Below are 20389 nucleotides of genomic sequence, written 5' to 3'. Positions count from 1 at the left end.
GGGCTGAGGTGTTCTTCACAATATTTGACACTCACATTCCACAGTTCAATAAATATTTGTTAATCACTTGTTATGTGCCCAACGCTGTTGTAGGTTCTGGGATTACAGTGTTGAATAAGACAGGGAGAGCCCCTGCCCTCACCTTGCCTGTATTCTAACACAATGCTTTCCAAATGAAGTTTCTAAAATGATGGAAATATTCTGTACTACCCAGAGTGGTAGCCACTGGCCACATTAGCTATTGCAACTGAGGAACTGAATGTTTAAATATATTCAACTTTAATTTAAATTTAAATAGCCACAGGCTGGGCACAGTGGCTCATACCTGTAATCCCAGCACTTTGGGATTTGAGGCCAGGAGTGTGAGACCAGCCTGGGCAAGATAGCAAGATCCCATCTCTACTAAAAATCTAGCCAGGTGTGGTGGTGCACTCTGGCAGTCCCAGATGCTCAGGAGTCTGAGGCAGCAAGATCTCTTGAGCCCAGGAGTTTGAGGCTGCACTAAGCTGTGATCATACTATGGCACTCCAGGCTGGGCAAACAGAGTGAGACCCTGTCCCAAAAAAAAACCACCCAGAAACTAAAGAGCCACAGGTGGCCAGTAACTACTAGATTGACAGTGTGGATCTACTTTTTAAAGCTTTTCAATAGAAGTCAGTCATTATTTTCTAGTCTCATTGTTTATTTTTTTCAGCTGGAGGGTGGTGTCCAGTGACCCAGGTCAAGGTGGACTTTGAGAAAGTGGTGAATTCCAGTTTCCAAGCTGAACTCTGGGGTTTTTTTGCTTTGAGTACTAGTAACTGCAGGAGAAGTTCTGTCTGTATTTACCTGGATGGGGAACTTTTGAAAAATGTTGCTTTCTTGCGTTCTGCAGGTGTGTGTTGTGTGTGTGTGTGCCCGTTGGTAACTGTCAGGCTTTTTGACACATTGCTGTTGCTCATTTTAAAAAATGATCTTGGTGGGGACAAAAAATGATGTCGGCAGTAGAGAAAACCCTTGTAGTAGAAGCAGGGGTAATTCATGTGTCCCTGGCAGGGTCGGTGACAATAAGGGTTTTGCAACCTGCCTGTCATGTTAATTGTGTATTATTAGAGGCCATTAATCTGAGGATTATTAACATGATGGATTTTTAGGCAATCATCTTGTTGAAAACTTTAATCTGAAGATCAGTGATATACATCAGTAGGTGTTTGATGAGTTAAGAAAGAATAAGCTACTTGTTTTTACCTAGTGGATCCCCAGGGATGTAGTGGAATCTTCATTTTCTGAGGTGATCAGTCTTCAGTTCTTTACAGGTAAAAGGGGATGTGTGTGAGGAGGGCTGTGGAATGCCTTCTGAAAGTGTGCAGGCAGAGAAGTTCTGAGTTGTATAGAACTCCAAGAGTTCTCTTTCCTCGGTTCTCAGTGAAGTCCCGCTTGTTCTCTTGTGTGTGGTTTATTTCATCACTCAGACATCCATTCTGTTTCTATTAAGAAGCTGAGATAGTTATCTCCTGTCTCTTGGTGTTATGTCCGGGACCTGATCTTTGTCTTTTCTTTTGCCAAAGACCACCCGTCATGATTGCTGATCTCTCAAAGAGCCGGGATTTGGATGTGTCTGCTAATGATGTGTCTCTGAGCAATTGCTGATCACTCAGAGAGGCGGGAGGTGGATATGTCCGCCAGCGTCATAGGAAGTTAGCAAGCGGGACCCTCTGTGATGGTGATGTTCTCCTTAACCACCCAGGGCTGCTTGCACCTCAGTGCTAGCTCCCTGGCAGTGTGGAATCAGCTCTCAGAGCTGGAAGGAGCCTCCACTGGTAATCCCATCCAGGCTGGGCCCCTCTGTCTGCGGTTTTTGGGCGCTGAGGCCTTTCAGGTTAGGGAGATTTCTGCATGGGCCCAGCTATGGGGAAGGGCTGGCCAAGGACCAAGGGGTTGGGGGGTGCATGCAGCTGATCATGCCCCTGACTCAGTCAGGCCCTGCTCTGACCTTCATGAAAATCTCAGGGAATTTCAAGAGAGAGAAGCAAGAAGAACCATAAAGAAATGGGAAACTTGGGTCCAAGAGCATCAGAGGGGAGGCAAAGTCAACTCATATGGCCCGAAGTAGGAAGCTGCAGCGAGCCACAAGGGAACAAAAGGGCTTAAAATCTGGACACGAGTTTCGCCATTGCAAATATGGGAGTGGTGTGGAGGTAGAGGAGGATGGAGATGAAGAAAGCTGACACAGAAGCATTTTGAAGATGGAAGTAGCGTAGGACATGCCATGAGAGAACACACAATGTCCCAGGTGCTAAGGGTCTTTAAACATTTACTGGGGTAGGGGCATGGGCATGGCTGGCCATATGCCCTGAAAGAGGAGCAGGGTTCTATTGCCTTGATGGCCCCCACAGCGGGTTTCTATGTGCCATGTCACCTGCCCTGGGCATGGAGTTTCAGGTAGAGTCATGTCAGAAGTGACAATGGCAGGCTGGGCATGGTAGCTCACTCCTGTAAATCCCAGCACTTTGGGAGGCCAAGGCAGGCAGATCACCTGAGGTCAGGAGTTCGAGACCAGCCTGACCAACATGGTGAAACCCCATCTCTACTAAAAATACAAAATTAGCTGTGTGTGGTGGTGTGTGCCTGTAGTCCCACCTACTTGGGCGGCTGAGGCAGGGGAATCGCTTGAGCCCAGGAGATGGAGGTTGCAGTGAGCTGAGAACGTGCCATGGCACTCCAGCTGGGCAACAAGAGTGAAACTCGGTCTCAAAAACAAAAAAACAAAAAAAAAAAAAAAGAAGAAGTAACAATAGCAGTAATAGTAGTTGTGGTGGTAGCATTATGATCAGTATTCTTTAATTTTTTTTTTTAATTTTAAAAATTTTTTGTGCTGTTGTTAAGAGACAGAGTCTCCCTCCATCACCCAGGCTGGCTGGGGTGCAATGGTTCATAGCTCAATGTAACCTCAAAGTCCTGGGCTGAAGACATCTTCCTGCCTCAGTGTACCACCCACCACCATGCCTGGCTAATTTTTTACTTTTTTGTAGAGATGGGGTCTCACTGTGTTGTCCAGGCTGGTCTCAAGCTCCTGGGGTCAAGCAATCTTCCTGCTTCGGCCTCCCAAAGTCCTGGAATTACAGGTGTAAGCCACTGTGCCGGGGGTCATGATTCATATTCTTTACTTGGCTCTCATTTACTCTCATAACAGCCCTGTGAGGTGGACAACCTTCTCCCCATTTCACAGTCAGAGACTGAGACACAGAGGGAAGCGCTTGGCCCAGTGTCACCCTGGGCATCTGCAGCAGAGCCAGGATTCTCCTCCACGCAGCCTGGTTCTCAGCCATGTTTTTCCCCACTCCCTGAAGGATCTAGTCTTGATGAAACAAGGGCTAGTCGGGGGCTGTCCGCTGAGCTGTCCTGTTTGCTGTGATGGGAAATCTCACAGGGAGTTTACCAGGAATCGTTCTCAAGCTTAACTGACCCCTAGCTAAGATCCTTCTGACATGGCTCTTGGGAGCAGTTGGTCAGTGGAACCATCTGGAGTCTTCTGATTTGAGTTTCAGAGAAGGAGAGAGCGAGCAAAGTACTTATAACTTAGGAGAGCTGTGTCCTGGAGATGGGCTTTGGCCAGATGGCCGATCTTGCCATGGAAACCCTGGGGTGAATGCTGGGGTGGTCGAGCCAGCCAGCCCTTCCTCGGGTGTGGGACCAGGAAGGAAGGCCTCTGTCCTCCTCCTTTCTTAGCCTTCCTTCCCCGAATCCCATTGCGACCCCCAGGTGTAGAAAGTGATGAACTTCCACCTGGCCTCTCTGTCCAGCCTCTGGCAGAAGGGAGACTTGTCAGATGTTGGAATCAAGGAAGACAACCTAGTGATCAAGCCAGGCTGAAACCACATGCCTGCATAGCAAGCGAGAGGGCAGATCGCAGAGGCCGTCCCTTGGTGGGCCTGGACCAGATGCTGGAAGGCAGGAGAGTCCAGTCTTGCTGTGGTCAGTAGCGATGAAGGGCGAGGCTGCAGGGTGGGGGGTAACCCTTCCCACCCACACCCATGTGCCCATGCGTGGAATTGGCATTCTACCCAGATGGGGCATTCGGTCTCCCCCTTTCTCCTGCCATGGGGTAGCGTTCGTTTGCACATGCGATGTCGGTTTATTGCGGCGTCGACAGCATTGTGGAAGGGGGACGTTGGTGGGTACCTGGGTAAATAAGTATAAATAGTTTTCTTTCTGATATGTGACCGGATTATTTTCCAGTTGATTTCAAGCCCTGGCCCCAAGTGGCCCACAGATCAAAAAAAGATAAGGGTCAGTTACAAGGTTGAGCTCATTCTCCGTTGCCATGGCAACTGACCTCAGGCAACCCTCGGAGGACTACACCCAGCTCCCCAGGTGATGTTTTTACTGTCCACACCATCAATCCCAAGCCTTTCAAAACTCAGACTGCCTAATTGTCAGGGCTCTGTTTTGAAGAGGCTCTGGGTCCCCCGTGGGGCCCGGTTCAGGCTGCCAGAGCTCATTTAGAAGCCTTTGTGAAACACAGGGGACCATACGATGGGTCCCTTCTGGGCAGAACGGCCTGGGAAGGTGCCCCCAGGGGGAGGAGGAAGGGCACAGCCCATCCTCCAGCATTAATTAGGAAAATGTGAGCCCAAAATGGGAGCAGCGTGGTGGGCTGTGCCTTCAAGCCATGGCTGAGCGGTCTGGAGTGAGGAGGACACCGAAGGGTGGAGAGCCCCTGGCACTGGGGGTCGGGGACAGCCGTGATGCGGGGATGGTTTGGGGGAGTGTTAGCCACCCACCGTCAGAGTCTCCAGCAGCCTCTTCAAAGATATACTCGCATCATTTCCATCCCAGGAGTAACCACAGGAAATATTTTTCATTGCTGACGATTTTTCAGTCTTTTGCAAAATGTGGACAAAAAGTGACTAGAAAACTTCCTGCCTTTTAAGAGATCCTTCCACATAGAATATTGGTCAAAGCAGTGGGACAGCTCCCAAACCCAGCTTCGGGACAGCAGGATTCCAACAAGATCAGCGTCCCTAAGCCCCTTGTATCTCCCTCAGTGGTTCTCAAGCGTTAATGGACGCCCCAAACATGGGGGCACCTTTAAAATGCTGCAGCTCTGGGGCAGGCCTGAGACTCTGCATTTCTCTCAAGCTCCCAGGTGCTGCCAGGGCTGCTTGGCAGGGAAGTGGGTTCCCGTGGGCTGCCAGAGCTGGGGGTGTTGGGGCTCCCATGGTCATCCCCCATCACCACTCACCTGCTCCCAGCTCTTGCCTAGCCTTTCACAAGGGACACTCCTCAGACCCTGAGTTCTCCTATAACCCTGGTTGACTCCCAGCCTAAATGTCACTCTCCCCTTCCCTTCAGCCTGGACTGGTTAATTTCTTCATGGCATTTAATGACAGATCAATAGATAAACGGCCCAATCTGGCTGCCCAGATATTATCACCTGCCCTCCTCTTTCTGCCCGGGGGTCTTTGTTTCTTACAGGAAACAAAGGACAGAGTCTCCCACAGCTCAGGTTCCTAGCTGCTGTTCTGAGCTATTTGTGGTTATCTATTGGGATGGTGTCAGAGGGGTCCTCTCCTGGGGTCACCCTCACCTCACCCTCTTGCCTCCTGGCAAGATTTGCCTGGATGAGTGCTGGGGCCTTTGCTCCCATGCTTCCTCTCTCCAAGGACCATGTGCCGCGCCCATTTACAATGTGTGTGTCTGAGCCCCAGGACCTCAGGACTTGACCTGATACTAGGTGCGCAGGCCGCAGGCTGTCCCTGGTGCTGTGGAATGTCAGTCTGGGGCATTTATTTCTGGGGCTGGTAGTGGAGGGGCCTCAGCTCGGCCAAGCAGCCTGTGTATTCCCTGCCTTGCTTCCACCTGCAGACACACTCTTGGAGAGAGGAGGTGCAGCCTGGACTGTCCCACGCTGTCACATGCAGGACTACCTCCTCCCCTTCCTCAGGGAAAGCCCCAGCCCTGCTGCCAACTGGCGCTTGTGCTGGCGAGGGGACCCCCCAGGCTCAGACATGGAGATGCGGAGGGCGGCTCTGTCTTCCTTCTGACCAGGATTTTTTTGGGTGGTCAGGGAGCAGGGGTGGCTTGCTGGGTCCCAGGTTTTAGGTCTTGTGGCTGTTTCTTGAATTTTCTAAAGTCAGAGAGGGCTGCTGGGGGTGAACAGCAGAGCTGCTGCTGCCCCGCTCTGCCCTGCCACATCCCTGTTAGGGGCCCTGCCTCTCTAAGCGTCCCTTCCTCTTCTGTCAGCTGAGGGAGCCTCTCCACGCCCTCAGTCTTGGAGCAGGCTGTTGTTCTGTGGGGTTCCAGAAAGCGTTACTGGAGTTGAGGTTTTTACAAGCCGAGTCCTGTGAGATTAGGGGTGACCATGGGTGCATAGTGATGGCATTTACCAGCACTCCCACCCTACCCCAAACTCTGTGCTAAGTGCTTTACATAAATCACTCATTTCCTGCTCGTCAAGCGTCTCCTGGGTGCCAGATCCTGTTCTAGGCACTGGTGACATAGCAGTGGGCAAAGCAGCCCTCATGGAGTTTATGTTACTCTGCCTGTGTGCCGGAGGGAGGGAGGGACGGAGGGAATGAGAATGAATTAAACAATGAACCCTGTAATATACCAGGTGGTAGTAAGCGCTATCCAGGAATTAAAGGTGGGCCAGGTTCTGGAAAGGACGGGGGTGTGTGCTGTGTTAGATGCGGGTCTCGAGTAAGGCCTCCCTGAGGAGGTGTCCTTTAGGCAGACCCCTGAGTGTAGTGAGGGAAGGAGTGTGGGATGGTCTGGGGGTCTCAGCAAGGGCAGATGTCCTGTGGCCGAATAAGACTGCTTGGCTGCCATACAAAAGCCCCGTAATGACTAGTGGCAGAAGCAGAAGCTCAGAGAGGCAAAGTAACTTACTCCAGTCTACACAGCGGGTGAGTGGTGGAACTAGGGCTCAAACCCAAGTGTTCCCGGCTCTAGCTTTTGTGTCCTTCATTGCCACGTCCTGGATGTAGGTGGCTAGTCATGCCCCTAGTCAACACCAGGCGGAAGTCATTGGTTTTCTCCTAGACAGGTGTGTGCATTAATGATGCCACTCTGGGGTCAGCTTTCCCGAGGGGGGTTCCTGCTAAGAGAGGGGGTAGGCAGGGACTATCCGTTGTGGCTGGAGCAGGTCACGCTCAGTGCACCAGAGCCCGAGAACAATGTCCCATCCACACCCCGCTGCAGCCTGCCGCTCCTCCCTCCCAGGCAGCAAATTATGGCCTCCGAATGTGTGCCCAGGCCTGCCTTTGACATCAGTGGGGCCCACCTGAGCTTCACCTTCAGGATTCTGATAATCAGCTCTCTCTCCTCCTGGCTTCCCCCAAGACCCGTATGGAAATAAGTATGTGTCTGCCAGGGATCAAATGCTTTTGGAGACAAAAGTCGGTACCAGGGACATTACAGGGAGCTATCATCTCGGCACGATGCTCTTCCACAAAGCCCTCTGCTCCTCTTTTGGGCTGACACAGTTTCAGCCTGAAAGGTTCCAGCAGGCTGACTTGGTTTTAAGCAAAAGCACATCCTATTATTTTTTTGAGAAATGAAGTGTAAAATTAACACTTATTATTCCTGAGCAGAGGAGGGAGAAAGGAGAGACAGGGACTTTGGGATTTTCCTGCTTGGCGGGTTGTTTGTTTGGCAGTTTGAGTTTTTATTTATTTTTATTTTTTTAAATCATAATAAATCAATAGATTTCCTCGCGCCAGCCTCGACTTATGGGGAACAGGAGGCAAGATCTGAATTTCAGCAGGTGAAATCTGCATTTCACTTTACAAATGAGCGGGGCTGCATAATTCACTTGAGTTGTGTGAGTCTGTCTTATGGATGCCTGTCATGTGCTATTAAAAAAAAAAAAGGCACAGAAAAGGAAGGGAAGCGATCGTGCGTCTTAACTCACAAAATCCTCCAGTCCCCACGCTGGGGTGGAGGGGCCTGCAGGCTCCCAGACAGCTTTGTCATTCTGCTCCAAGGTGTCGGCCGAGCACTGTGCGATCTTGTATAATTCAGGAAAGTGATTCTCGGAGGGTGCCGCTATCAGCGGACCCTGCATCTTGGGGTGGAACGAGAGGTTGTCAGCGCCTGCGGGGTGAGAGTGATGGTGCTAGCAAATTCTATCAATATCCATGGGCTGGCTCACATTGGGTCACCAGCACGCAAAGGAGTGTTTGTCACACTAACTAGGGCAGCCCCTCCCCGCCCTCTCCACCTCCCCGGCCCTCCCCCTGTTTTCCTGGATGGTTTCATAGGCAGAGATACACGTAATGGACACCCAAGGGAGTACCTCGAACCCCTCCAGTGGGGAGAAGGCCTCATCTTCAGAAAGATTTGCAAATCAAAAGGTCTTGCCTTGAGTGGGAGCGAGTCCCAGCTCTGCGGGAACCCCTCAGGCTTTATTCCATCCCCTCCCTTCACTTTCACTTTTTGCTTGTTTTATTTCTCCTCCCCTCTTTCCCCAGGTTTGACTCTCTTAAAACACTTGGGGGAGAGAGAGGAAAGGGTCCCGAGACACACAGTGGTCTGTTGGGCTCTTGATCTAATTAGCCTGGAACCTTACTTTGACACTGGTTTGGGGCTGTGATCTGCTTAAATGGTAGCCGTTTGGGCCCCGGACGGCTTGCAGCTCCAGGGCTGCCTGACTGTGCACATATTTATGAACGTGGGCGCTGGGTGTAGCTGTGGCTATGAATCAGGGGGGACCAGCTGATGAATTGCTCGGCACTCGGAGAACGGAAAGTGACTGTCAGACATGATTTCTCTGATTTATAAGTTGCAGGAGGCTTCTTTGTCCTCTCGGTGTTTGTGTATCAGATGGGCACGTTGCCATTCACAGCCAAGTGGTTAAAGGCCCCCGCTCGGCAGAGAGCAGTAAATCCTGTTTGCCATCTCAGCCCCCAGAGCCCCTAGCTGGGCAGGGAGAGAGGGCCCAGCCTGGGGACGTCTCTCCTCTGTGAGTATTTCCAAGCCCCTCCTGCAGGCAAGCCCAGAAAAACTCACATGGTTACATGAATCAAGGGTCATCGTGCCTAGTGAGGGAGTAGTCGTGTGTGTGTGTGTGCGTGCTCATGAACTGGAATAGTCAGGGCAGGCTGCCTGGAGATCATGTACAATGAGGGGTACAAGTCAGGGCAGGCTGCCTGGAGGTGGTGTACGATGGCGGGGGTACATGCATATAGGAAAGGTTTTGTATCCTCTTCTGCACCACCCCCATCTGGCTGTGTTACTTGAGTAAATGGTCTAATTCTCCGAACCCATTTCTTCTTCCCAGAAATGCAGTTTTCCAAGTAAGCTGGGTTATTTCTGAGATTGAAATATGTTATAAACTATTCTTACAGAAAACTCTGCACAGTTGTCAACCTCACATACCCCCTCCCTCCTTAATGTCCACGGGGTGTCCTCATTCTGATAAGGTCACATGTAAGGGTGGAGTCTCTTTCTTTCCTTGATCCTACACCCTGTGCCAGACACTGGGCAATGTTGTTTGTGCAGGGGGCAGGGGATGCATTGGGGGGTCTTTTGAGGCAGCCCCCCCACACTGGAGGCCATCTCTAATTATGACGAACGTCTCCCCAAGGGAGGTGGAGGACGTGCGTGGGGCCTGCGGGGCAAGCGTGCTGAGCCTGCCCTGTGTCCCAAAACTTGTCAATGAATTCCTTTTCTGCTAGTATAAATGGAAGATCTGTTTGAGTCTCTGTCGGGTGTATGTGGCCTAGTTGCCAGGGCTCCAGGGGCATGACAAACACCCGGTAGATTCCAGCCAGTGGGCTACGTGGGGCAGGCCCACCTGTGTGTGCACGTGTGTGTGTGCGCCTCTGCGGTGGGGTGCCCGGGGGTGTGGGGGATGGCTGGGCCAGGGGGAATGCCTGCTGTCTCTGCCAGCCCCTGCCAGGGCCTAGGGACCCAGGGACTCGCCAGGAGCCTCAGCCCATCTGTGTTCATGTCTTGCCACCAGCGGAACCCCTCTGCTACCTAATTCTTGCCTTTAAGGGCAAATCAGAGCACCTGGCGCCTTCAGTGAGGCTGGTTCCCTGGGGGAGCCCAAAGGGGAACCCGTGTCCTTGGCTGTCCCAGATAATACTCTCACCAACACTGACATGCCTGGCAGTAAACACTTATTGAGCACTTGCTGTGTGCCAGGGTCTGTTCCAGACCCCTGTGCATGTATTAGCTCATTTAATTCTCATAGCAACTATAACAGAAAAGCTGTTATGGAGTGTTTCAGACAGAGGAAACTGAGGTACAGAGAGGTTGTGTGACTTGCCTAAGATCACCCAGTAAGGGGAGGGACGGATTCCAACCCCAGGTGATGTGAGGCTCAAACCAGGGGATTCCCCATCCCCGCCCCTGACCCATGGGCCCCTCTGTCCTCCTGCAGCCCGGGAAGCAGGGAGAACAGGTTGTCCCCATCTTACTGCACATAAGCTTGTGCCCACAGCATGCTGTGTGGGGCTGAGGAGCCAGAATTTGAACCTGGTGCTGCTTGATTGTGAGCGAGGGCACCAGAGCTCTGAGCCTCCTCGACACTGGCAAGGCTGGTGCTCAGGCACTCTGTGTCCCCCGGCGCCTTTGGGTGAAGGTTTGGGGTCTCAGCGGCTCCCAGGTGGGGAGATGGAGGAGCTGTGTTCTGGTCTGAAGCAGGATGGCGAGTTTGCCTGTTGTCCATCATCCACTGCATAGACCATTTGTTTAAAAGAAAAGCAAATAAAAAGAGTGTTTGGTGCAGTATCTTCCATGCTGCCCGTCAGTCTCGAAGTAAAATTCCAAAGTCCTCCAGGGGCTGACAGGGCTTTTCTTGTGCATCCCTGTGGCCTCTCTGACCTCACTCTTGGCCCTCTGAGCTCAGGCACTGTGTTCCCATGCTGGGCTTCAAGCCTGTCCAGCATGGCATGGACCCACCTCAGGGCCCTGCCCCCACCCCTCTCCTAGAGTGCTCTCGCCACGTATTCACATCACCTCCTGACACTGCATTATGTGCTGATGATTTTGTTTATCATCTGTCTACCCCACCGCCAGAGTGGGGGCAGAGACATTATTTGTTTAGTTGCCTAAATAATCCTTAGAGCAAAGTACCTGGCACATAGTACATGCTCAATAAATATTTGATTGGATTTTTTAAAATCCTGGTTGGACCACCTTCTCCATCCTGTACCTCATCCTGGGTGCCTCTGCACAGTGACCCAGTCTTGGGACTCAAGCTGTTGACCATGGCCTGCACACCTGGCTGCTTGATCAGCAGGAGAAATCACAGCAAATGGCACCTCCAAGGGCCACATATTGGGAGCCAGTCCTCTGGGGTCTGTAAGCCTCTAGGGGTGAGGCCATGTGGAGCCAGGATGAGTCTTGGTGTTTGCAGTCCCTTCACCAGCCCCGGTGCAGGGGATTGGAGAGGGGTTAGTGCTGGGGTCTATGGGAGGCCTTGTGAGCACCTGTCTGGGGGACATGGCGTGCTGGTCACTGACTGGTCACGGGTTTTCCTTGCAGAGGAAGGCATCAACCACGAGTGTAAGCTGTGCAACCAGATGTTCGACTCCCCGGCCAAGCTCCTCTGTCACCTCATTGAGCACAGCTTCGAGGGCATGGGCGGCACCTTCAAATGCCCCGTGTGTTTCACAGGTAAGGTACCCAGCTTGTGCCCCTCAGGGGAGAGAGATGAACGCAGGAGTCCTGCCCTGTCATTGCGGGATCCCAGTGTGTGCTCTTCCTCTTTCCTTGGCAGGCCTGTTATAGACCAGGACTCCATGGGGGATACCCCAAGGGATTAACAGGCCCTTTGCCCCACGTCCCTCAGTTCAGAGCTGACACACGCCCTCGTTCAGTGCTCTCTGGCCTCTCCTCATCAGCAGGCTGGTTGGCACCCTCTCCTCGCCCTCTGCACACAGGAGCTAGAAGCCCTTTGTCCAACCCAGCCTCAACCCTCTGCTGCAGTTTTCCCCTCCCGGGCCCTGTGTTTGTCTCCCCGAGCCTTGAGCTCTATTCAGCACTTCTGGGGCTCCCAGCTTCACATACTCCTGGTTCCCCCTTCCCTGGCCTACCTAGCTCCCATCCATGCTCCAGGATGCAGGGGTCAAGGGCAGCTCTGCCGGCCAAGTTCCCAGCCCCCAGACTGGCTGCCGGCCCAGGCGAATGGCTGTCCCAGCCTGAGGCAAGTCTCAGGGGCTCTGCCGGCCCCCTCCTGCTGCCCAGATGGCAGCCGGTGTGCGTGGGAGAGCCTGGCCTTCCCTGCCTCCCCCGACATCTGCTGTCTGCCACGGCAGGAAGCCCACCCTGGGGAGGACGCCTGGCAGGAGGGTATCTCTGAAGTGCTCACCTCCCAGACACACAGCTGCTCTGGGCCACCTCCTGGGTGCGCCCAGGGCTGGGGCCACCTCAGAACTCCTGCCACTGGGAAGCCAGGGCTAGACCTCCTCCATGCCAGGCCCAGGGATGTCCACTCTGGGGCAAATCCCCCAAACACACACCCCTGGGGCTCCGCAGAGCCCCTGAGCACCCTAATGCCATCTTCCCCCTCATCGCAGGAGCCCCCACCCATCTGTCACTGCCACACTCTGAGGCTGGCACTGAAGGGCCCCAGCTGCCCGTCTGCCAACCCAGGACATGGGGGCCTCTGTGTGGGGGCCCGAGGATGCTGACAACAATAAAAATCGGAATCTGTGTTGGTTGAGCAACTTCTTGTACGAGACCCTGTGCTGAGCTTATTTAATTCAAGTCTAGGCTCTGCCACTTGCTAGCGGTGGGACCTTGGACAAGCCATTTAACATTCCTGGCACCTCAGTTTTCTCTTGTATAAAATGGGGATAATAGCATCTGTCCTACAGGCCTGGGAGGGGTCCAAGAAGCTCACCCCTGTAGGTGTCTGGCTGTTGATGATGGGGATGAGGAAGACAGCATTCATTTGTCTGTGGCAGGCCATCTTTTAAGCACTTTATCAATATCCCATTTGATCCTCCCAGCCACCCAGCTAGGGACGTATTATAATCTTCATTTTTTGAGTGAGGAAATGGAGCCTAGAGAGGTTAAGTGACTTACCCAGGGTTGCACAGCCACTAAGTACCGGAGCTCAGCTTATCTAACTTGAGCCTCCTCTAGTATATGCTAAGAACACTCCCAGTAGCCCACTGTTTGGCTGACTGTACCTATGCCACAGTGATCCCTGCCTGCGAGTGTTGTGGGGGCAGCTGCCACAGGAGGCTGGGCTGGTGTCCTGAGCTTGGCCCTGACAGCCGTGTCTGTGTCTAGTCTTCGTCCAGGCCAACAAGTTGCAGCAGCACATCTTTGCCGTGCACGGGCAGGAGGACAAGATCTACGACTGCTCACAGTGCCCTCAGAAGTTCTTCTTCCAGACCGAGCTGCAGGTGGGTGCCCACATCCACTGCACCACGCCGCCTGATGGTCCTCAGTTCCCCCATCAGCACCGATGGTCTCAGGGTTAAGGCAAGCTGGTGGGGTCTTATGCTGGCAGGTCTGCAATCAGGGGCTGACCTCCTGGCTAGCAGGCATGGAGTTTCAGCCCCCTGGCCTCTGCCAGCCCAGCGTTCTCAAAAGAACCAACTGCCACCGGCTGAGCCCAGAGCAGGAGTCAGAAGCTTACATTTGAGGTGTTTCGTGGCAAGTCCTGTCTGCTCTTGGGGATTCCATTTCCCTACCTCTATTGTAAAATGATATTTCACTGAGCTTTGGTTCTGTGGCTAGAAGCCCATGATGTCTTTGTGGCTGGGTCCTGGGGCTGTGTGGGGACAGGAGTTAGGTCTGGGGCCTTGGAGCCTCCAGTTTTGTCCATAAAAGCCAGAAAAGAAGAGTAGTGGTGCCCGATTGCCCCAACTTGGAGGCAGTCACCAGAGGTCCTGAGACTGATGTGGCCCTCAGGTAAGGGACAGGGGCCTCAGCCAACTTCCTTGCATCCTCATCCCCAGCCTGTGGTAACTGAGAGGACCTTGGGAAAGGAAGCTGGTGTGATGGTCTTCCCAGGCATTCGCAGCCACCTGCCTTGGAATCCCATGGGGCCACATTTCACCTGTTACTGGTTTTTCCAAGGAACAAGATCTGTGCCCAAGTGAAACTGCTTTCTCTCCCACTGGTTTTTGCAAAAAATTCTTACAACACTGGAGAGGTCACATGCCCACCAGAAATACAACACACGTACACAGAAAAATCTCACATTCACTGTACCTGGACCATAGCATCACACACACAAAAGGAAGGTGCACGCACACAGTTCCTATCACAGTGCATATGCCCCGAGATGTCACAAAGAGTAACACTGCATCCACCCTGAGGAATACCGCACACATGCAGCACAACACTGCACCCCCAAAAGAAGGACCACACTCATGTCCACAGATATATCACACATACACACAGACGGACATGCCGAAATGTCACATACCAAGAATGAGCCTGTCAGGAAGGATATGGGTAGGTTAGGCCGCAATAACAAACCTCCTCTCGGTCTCTGTGTCCTCAACAAAAGGTTTATTTGTTGCCCATGTGACATATCCAAGCAGGTGATGGGGAAGAGACTCTGTTCATAATATTCACTTAGTGACCCAGGCCCAAGGAGGGTCCATGCCCATCCACATTTCCGTAGTCACTGAGGCAGGGAGAAGAGGGAGGTGGTGACTTCTGCACCAGCACTTCAAGCTTCCCCTCGGAAATGATGCACGCCACCTTCTCTCACATTGTGTTGACTGGAGTAAGTCCCGCGGGCATGCCCAACCTCAAAGCGGGTGAGGCAGGGAATTCCACCCTCTGCCTAGAAGAAGAAGGGAGCCCTAAGGACTCACACACACCAGTTTGGCCCCCCAGGGGGGACCCTCCACACCCAGCAGCACCCTCCCTCATCCCCATGCCACTGCTGCACCTGCATGCAGCAATCTCCCACACACCCAGGTTACAAGGCTGGGGCCACTCACCCCGTGCAGAGTCACTTGAATGGCCACAGTGGTGCCTCCCTCTCTGGGGTTAGAGGGGCACAGCTGTGGCTTGTTGTAGGGGGCCCCCTTCTTACTGTGCTGTGGCCCACCCACACTGCCAGGCCTGGGCCTGCCTGTCTGCACAGCTGGTGGTGGCTGTTGCCTGGAGGACATGCAAACAGGCCCTTGGAGGGTGCGGGGACCGGGGGGATTCACCATTAGATGGTCAAGTCCTGTTTCCATAGGCTGGCCCCATGCCAGGGCTAGGCAGGCTGAGCTCAGGGCTGGCCCTGAGGAGCACCCAGCTGGTGTGGTGGAAAGCCTGTTTCTTTTCCTCCTTACGGTGCTCATAAATTTGTGTATTGTACATGAGGCCTTTATCCCATTGTCACAGCGTGGGACAAAGTTATGAAACCAATCATACAGACCTGGCCCAGAGAGGGGGTTCCACTTCCAAAAGGCCACCACTGAGCTAGTGACCCTGACCATGCCACTGCGGTCTCCCCATTGATCCACAAACCGAGCTGATGTCTCTGTGCTTAGGATGTGTGGGGCGACAGCTAGGCGTTGATGCCATCCAAGAAGCCTCCCTGCTCGTGTGCTGGATGCACACCCTCTCCCAAGTGCAGTCCATGCAGCCGCCTTATCCTACCTGCCTTACCTGAGTGGCCCAGCTACCAAAATAGGCCTGGGTATCCTGACAGAGGAGGCTTTCTATAGCCCAACAGGTCAGGCCTCTTTTAAACCCGTGAGTGCATATAAACTACGATTTATTTACACTTGCTCAGCTCCTGCCTGGCTCGCCTGCATTGTCCCAAATGCCAAGAGGTCTCTTCTCTGATGGCCTTAAGATTATTCCCAGAGAAGGTCTCCCATCCTGACGTTTTTGAGCTTCATCGGTGTCACTGGGCTGGGGGCCTAGCTCATAAGTGCAGAGGTGGAGGGAGGCTGCTGCTTTCAATCTGGATCTTGCTTCGATCCCACCTATCTCGAGCTGTGGGCCACACTTGACCTGAGAGTGGTTCATGTGAGCTGGTGGTTTCCTGGGTCATCCCGTTAACCTTTAAGTCAGATCCTCAAATACTGAGAAACCGCTAAATTACAGCCTTAACGAGTCACTATTTTCTGCAATTAATGATTTTAATTATAGACCGTTTAAATACGGAAGTGTTGTTGCAATGCCAAATCTATGCAAATAATGGCTCTCGTTAAGTAACTTGAATAGCAATTTTCTTGTTTTTGAGAGGAGGGTTTTTCAGGCATTGGAGTGTTCATTGTCCCTACACAGAAGCTGGGGCTGGAAGGCCCTGGTTGGGTGGAACAGGCAAGTGTGCTGTTTCTTGGAACGAGCTGGGGGTTTGGGTGGGGCAGTGGGAGGCAAGGCCAGCTTGAGTTCTATCCTTGCTGGTTTCTTGTGGCCATGTGTAGTTTGAGGTTATGCACGGAAATTCCAGGCACCTGGTATTTGCAGGCACAAGGGACTATGGGCTGAAAGGTCTTGAGAAGATTCTAGGCTTAGGATTGAGCTCACTGCAGGACCAGGAAGTGCTGCTGCAGGAATAGAAGTATAGGAGGTAGAACTGAACCATGACAGGCTTGGTCTCTGTCAACATTGATATGTCTCCCTCCAAACGTAACGTTTTCTTAGGATGCACTAACAGGAGCACAGTTGCCGGTATAAGGGAGGTGTGAGTCCTCTTTGATTCCAAGTTCGGAGGGCTCTGCCCAAAAGACTGAGATTAATTCAAAGGAGTTTAGACAAACTGTTGCAAATTCACAACAGAATGGTTAGGAACATGAGAGGGAACTAGCTTTCCTATTCATTTGTTTGAAGCAAGTATGTGGAGGGCCCATGATGTGCCAGGCCTTGTTTCTAGCACCTGAGAAGACAGTGGTGAAAAGATAAAGAAATACCCATGGGGTCTGCATTCTAGGGGATTGATGGGCACTTTCCAATAAGAGCCAATGACATGAAAAAAATAAAACCAAATAATGGGCTAGAGCATGCTGGGAGGTTGAAGTCAGACACTCCTTGGTAAGTGTGGTCAGGGAGGGCCTCCCTGAGGAGGTGGCATGCAAGCTGAGGCCCGATGGCATGAAGGCAGGATTGTGTGGAAGAGAGCCGTGAGTGCAAAGGCCCTGTGGCCACTGGGTGCCAGGGCTAGGATGACAGAAGGCAGAGTGCAGCTGAAGCACAGTGAATTGGGGCAGAGGCAGTGGAGCCCAGATCATGGCAAGGTTTTCAGGACAGTGAAGGACTTTGGATTTTATCTCCATCGTGATGGGAAACCAAGCAGGGGACAGATATTATCTGATTTACACCCTGAATCAAAATGTAAGAAGTTTGCTTTTGAAAGACATGGTTAAGAGAATGAAAAGTCACTGATTGGGAGAAAATATTTGCAAATCACATATCGAATAAAGCACTTGTATCCAGACTATATGAAGAACTCTCAAAACTCCATAATGAGACGGGACACAGAACAACTAAAAAATGAGCACAAATCTTTTGGCAGATGTCTCACCAAAGAAAATGAACATCATTAGTCATTAGGGAAGGGCAAGTGAAAACCATAGCCTGATGCCACCCACATAAATGAAAAACTCACAATGCTGAGAGTTGGTGAGGGCGGGATAGGAACCTTCACACATTGCTGGTGGCAGTGCAAGATGGTATGGCCACATGACAAAATATTTGTCAGTTTCTTATAAAGTTAAACGTTCATTTACCGTTAGACCCAGTAATCCCACTCTTAGTGTTTACCCAAGAAAAAGGAAAATTTACACTCGCACCAATACCTCTACATGAATGATGATAACAGCTTTGTCATGGCCCCAAACCGGAGGCCTGCTCGTTGTCCCTTATTTGGAGGATGGGTAACAGATGGGGTCATGTGTTACATTGGTACAGGTCATGTGTACATTCTCAGCAGTAAAAGGCAACTGCCGATACATGTAACAATGTGAATGAATCTTGTTTTGTTTTTTAAGTGACAGGGTCTGGCTCTGTCACCCAGGCTGGAGTGCAGGAGTGTGATCATGGCTTACTGCAGCCTCAACCTCCGGGGCTCATGTCATCCTTTCACCTCAGCTTCCTGAGTAGCTGGGAACTGTGGGTGCACACCACCACACCCAGCTAATTTTTTAATTTTAACTTTTATTTTTAGAGATGGGGTCTCATGATACTGCCCAGACTGGTCTCAAACTCCTGGGCTCAAGCAATCCTCCCGCCTTGGCTTCCCAGAGTGTTGGGATTACAGGCGTGAGCCACTGTCCCTGGCGCCATGGATAAATCTCAAATGTCACATGACAAAAGCCATACTCAAAAGGTTCCATGCGGTATGGTTTTATTGACATGACATTCTGGAAAAAGGTAAAAATATATCGCCATAGAAAACAGACCAGTAGTTGTCAGTGGCTGAAGGTCGGAGTTGCAGGGAAGAAATAGGGGAGACTTTTTTTTTTTTGCAATGGAACATCTGAGTTTTGTGTAACTGATGTGAAAGCTGCTGATTTAGAATACTGCAGTAATAAGACTAGATATTGCTTTAAAGGAGAATGCAGAGATAGGGACAGACAGTGTGCACAGTTATTTGAAAAATTTTCTAAGTCTGCTAGTGTTCTGTGTACAGAAAAAGTGAATTTTCTAAATGACAAATTTGGAAACTGTGGTTCCCGTTGTCATTTTTATGATATTCTTTGTGGAAAGATTGTCACTGGACACATTCAGAAACAGTATCAATGACAGACTTTGATATACAATATACTTACCTTGGGGGTCATGTATGTTTGTCTGCACATGCAAGAAATGGTTCAAAATAATGGGGGACCTATGCAGAAGCTATAACTGCGTGTGGTCAACACAGGTTATGTAGATTCCAAGGATGCAAATATCTTAGTGACATAAATGTAACAAGATATAACATAAATTGCGGAGAGAATGGGGCTTGCAATGAACTTTTCCATTGTCAGTGTGATCCTGGTTATGCTCCTCCAGATTGTGAGCCGCCAATATCATCACCAGGAGGAAGTGTTAACGATGGATTTTGGCTTATGGTAGAAAAAAGTGTACCTTGTTTCCAAAACGACGTGCTGCTCCTAAAAACAATGGTCTTTTGATCAGTTTCTACATTTCTTTTTTACCTTTGCTCACTTTAATTGCTATTGTTAGTCTTAAATGGAATAAAATGAAGAGATTTTGGAGCAAAGCGGGAACAGTAAGCAGCATATCTATCTCAGAAGACAGCAGCAGGAACAACAACAAGTCACAGAGTTAAAGTAGCCCAAGTGATAACTTCAAAGCCATAGGGTGGAGAAAGGATATTACCAAGAAACTCACCATTAACTGGCCTGATCTAACAATGAAAAAAAAAAGTTTTCTCTCATTTTGTTATGGCTTAAGGCTTTCAATTTCACAAAACAAAATAAATCCTATGACTTGAAAGCAAGAAAAAAAAGAAATAGGGGAGACTAAGCTTTGTCCATATACCTGTACCCTCACCCACATATACACCTGCCCACGCTCACCCCACACCTTGAAAACCCAGGCAGTAGGGGATCCAGTCTGACCTCGAGGTGCTTCCAGGAGTCTGTCCTAAGTCTGTTTAACCAGGAGAAGACTTGGATGGATTGCAGAAGAAATGCAGGGACAGTTGTCTTCGAGCATTTTAAGAACTCTGGGTCCTGGAGGGGTTCTTATTGCTTCAGGTGGCTCCAAGACTTTTGGCAGTGGGCACCAACTCAGAACAGGGGTTTCGGTCCTGGATAGTCATGGCTCAGGCATCACTCTCTGCAGTTGGCTCAAGCTAGAAGGGAAATTAAGCTGTAGGGACATGAGTGGATTTTGGATGCTAAGAGCAGGAAGCAATGTTGGGTTTTTGGCAGCCCTATTCCCGGAGCCAAGTGTCACTTAAATAAGGCAGCTACACTCTGTCTTCTCTAAGACTGCCTGGTCCCTGCCTTCTGCCTCTTTCTGGCTTTTATTGTCCTCTCTCTCTACAGCCTGACTTTCTGGGCTCCTCTGCACAAGGAGGAAGGTGGTCAAGGTTCCACAGCTCCTGTCAATTCTGCTAAGACAGAAACCCTAGGTAGCTCAACAGAGAGGATTTAGTGTGAGGATTGGTGACACAGGTAGCCAGAAGGAACACCCAGGAAACCCCAGAGATAGTGACAGTGGTGGCAGCCAGCCCTCAGGCAACAGGTGCTAGATCCCTGGAGGGGGAATCTGGTAGGTGAGCCTGGGTCAGCTGTCCACCCTGCTCCAGTGAGCTGTGGCTGGGGGTAGGATCATGCGATACAAACCAGCATGTTCAGGGTGCTGTTCAGGGAAGGGGTGCATGACCTGGATGGACACTGCGCATTTGCAGTATGTGGGAAAACTGTCCAGAAATGGAAAGTGCTGAGGTCCCTGTCGGTAGAAGTGTGCAAACAATGCATGTGTCTGAAATGCTGCCAAGAGTGAAGCAGGGAGCGGCCCAGTCTTTGTG

At 51.2% G+C, this 20389-nt stretch overlaps 1 protein-coding gene across 4 annotated transcripts in view; it reads left to right on the top strand.

Annotated features, from left to right (window-relative positions):
- ZNF423 (zinc finger protein 423) overlaps positions 1–20389 on the top strand; it is a 364614-nt gene that overhangs the window by 318904 nt on the left and 25321 nt on the right. For all 4 annotated transcript variants that reach the window (XM_055364252.2, XM_055364250.2, XM_055364251.2 and 1 more), the window contains 2 exons: positions 11476–11607; positions 13231–13346. In XM_055364252.2, coding sequence (XP_055220227.1) covers positions 11476–11607; positions 13231–13346 — 248 coding nt within the window. The remainder of the gene's footprint in view (positions 1–11475; positions 11608–13230; positions 13347–20389) is intronic.

This window comes from Gorilla gorilla, chromosome 18 (genome assembly GCF_029281585.2).
Source record: "Gorilla gorilla gorilla isolate KB3781 chromosome 18, NHGRI_mGorGor1-v2.1_pri, whole genome shotgun sequence".
Taxonomy (NCBI): domain Eukaryota; kingdom Metazoa; phylum Chordata; class Mammalia; order Primates; family Hominidae; genus Gorilla; species Gorilla gorilla.
Note: the sequence above shows the minus strand (reverse complement) of the source record. Positions and strands in the feature narration are given on the sequence as shown.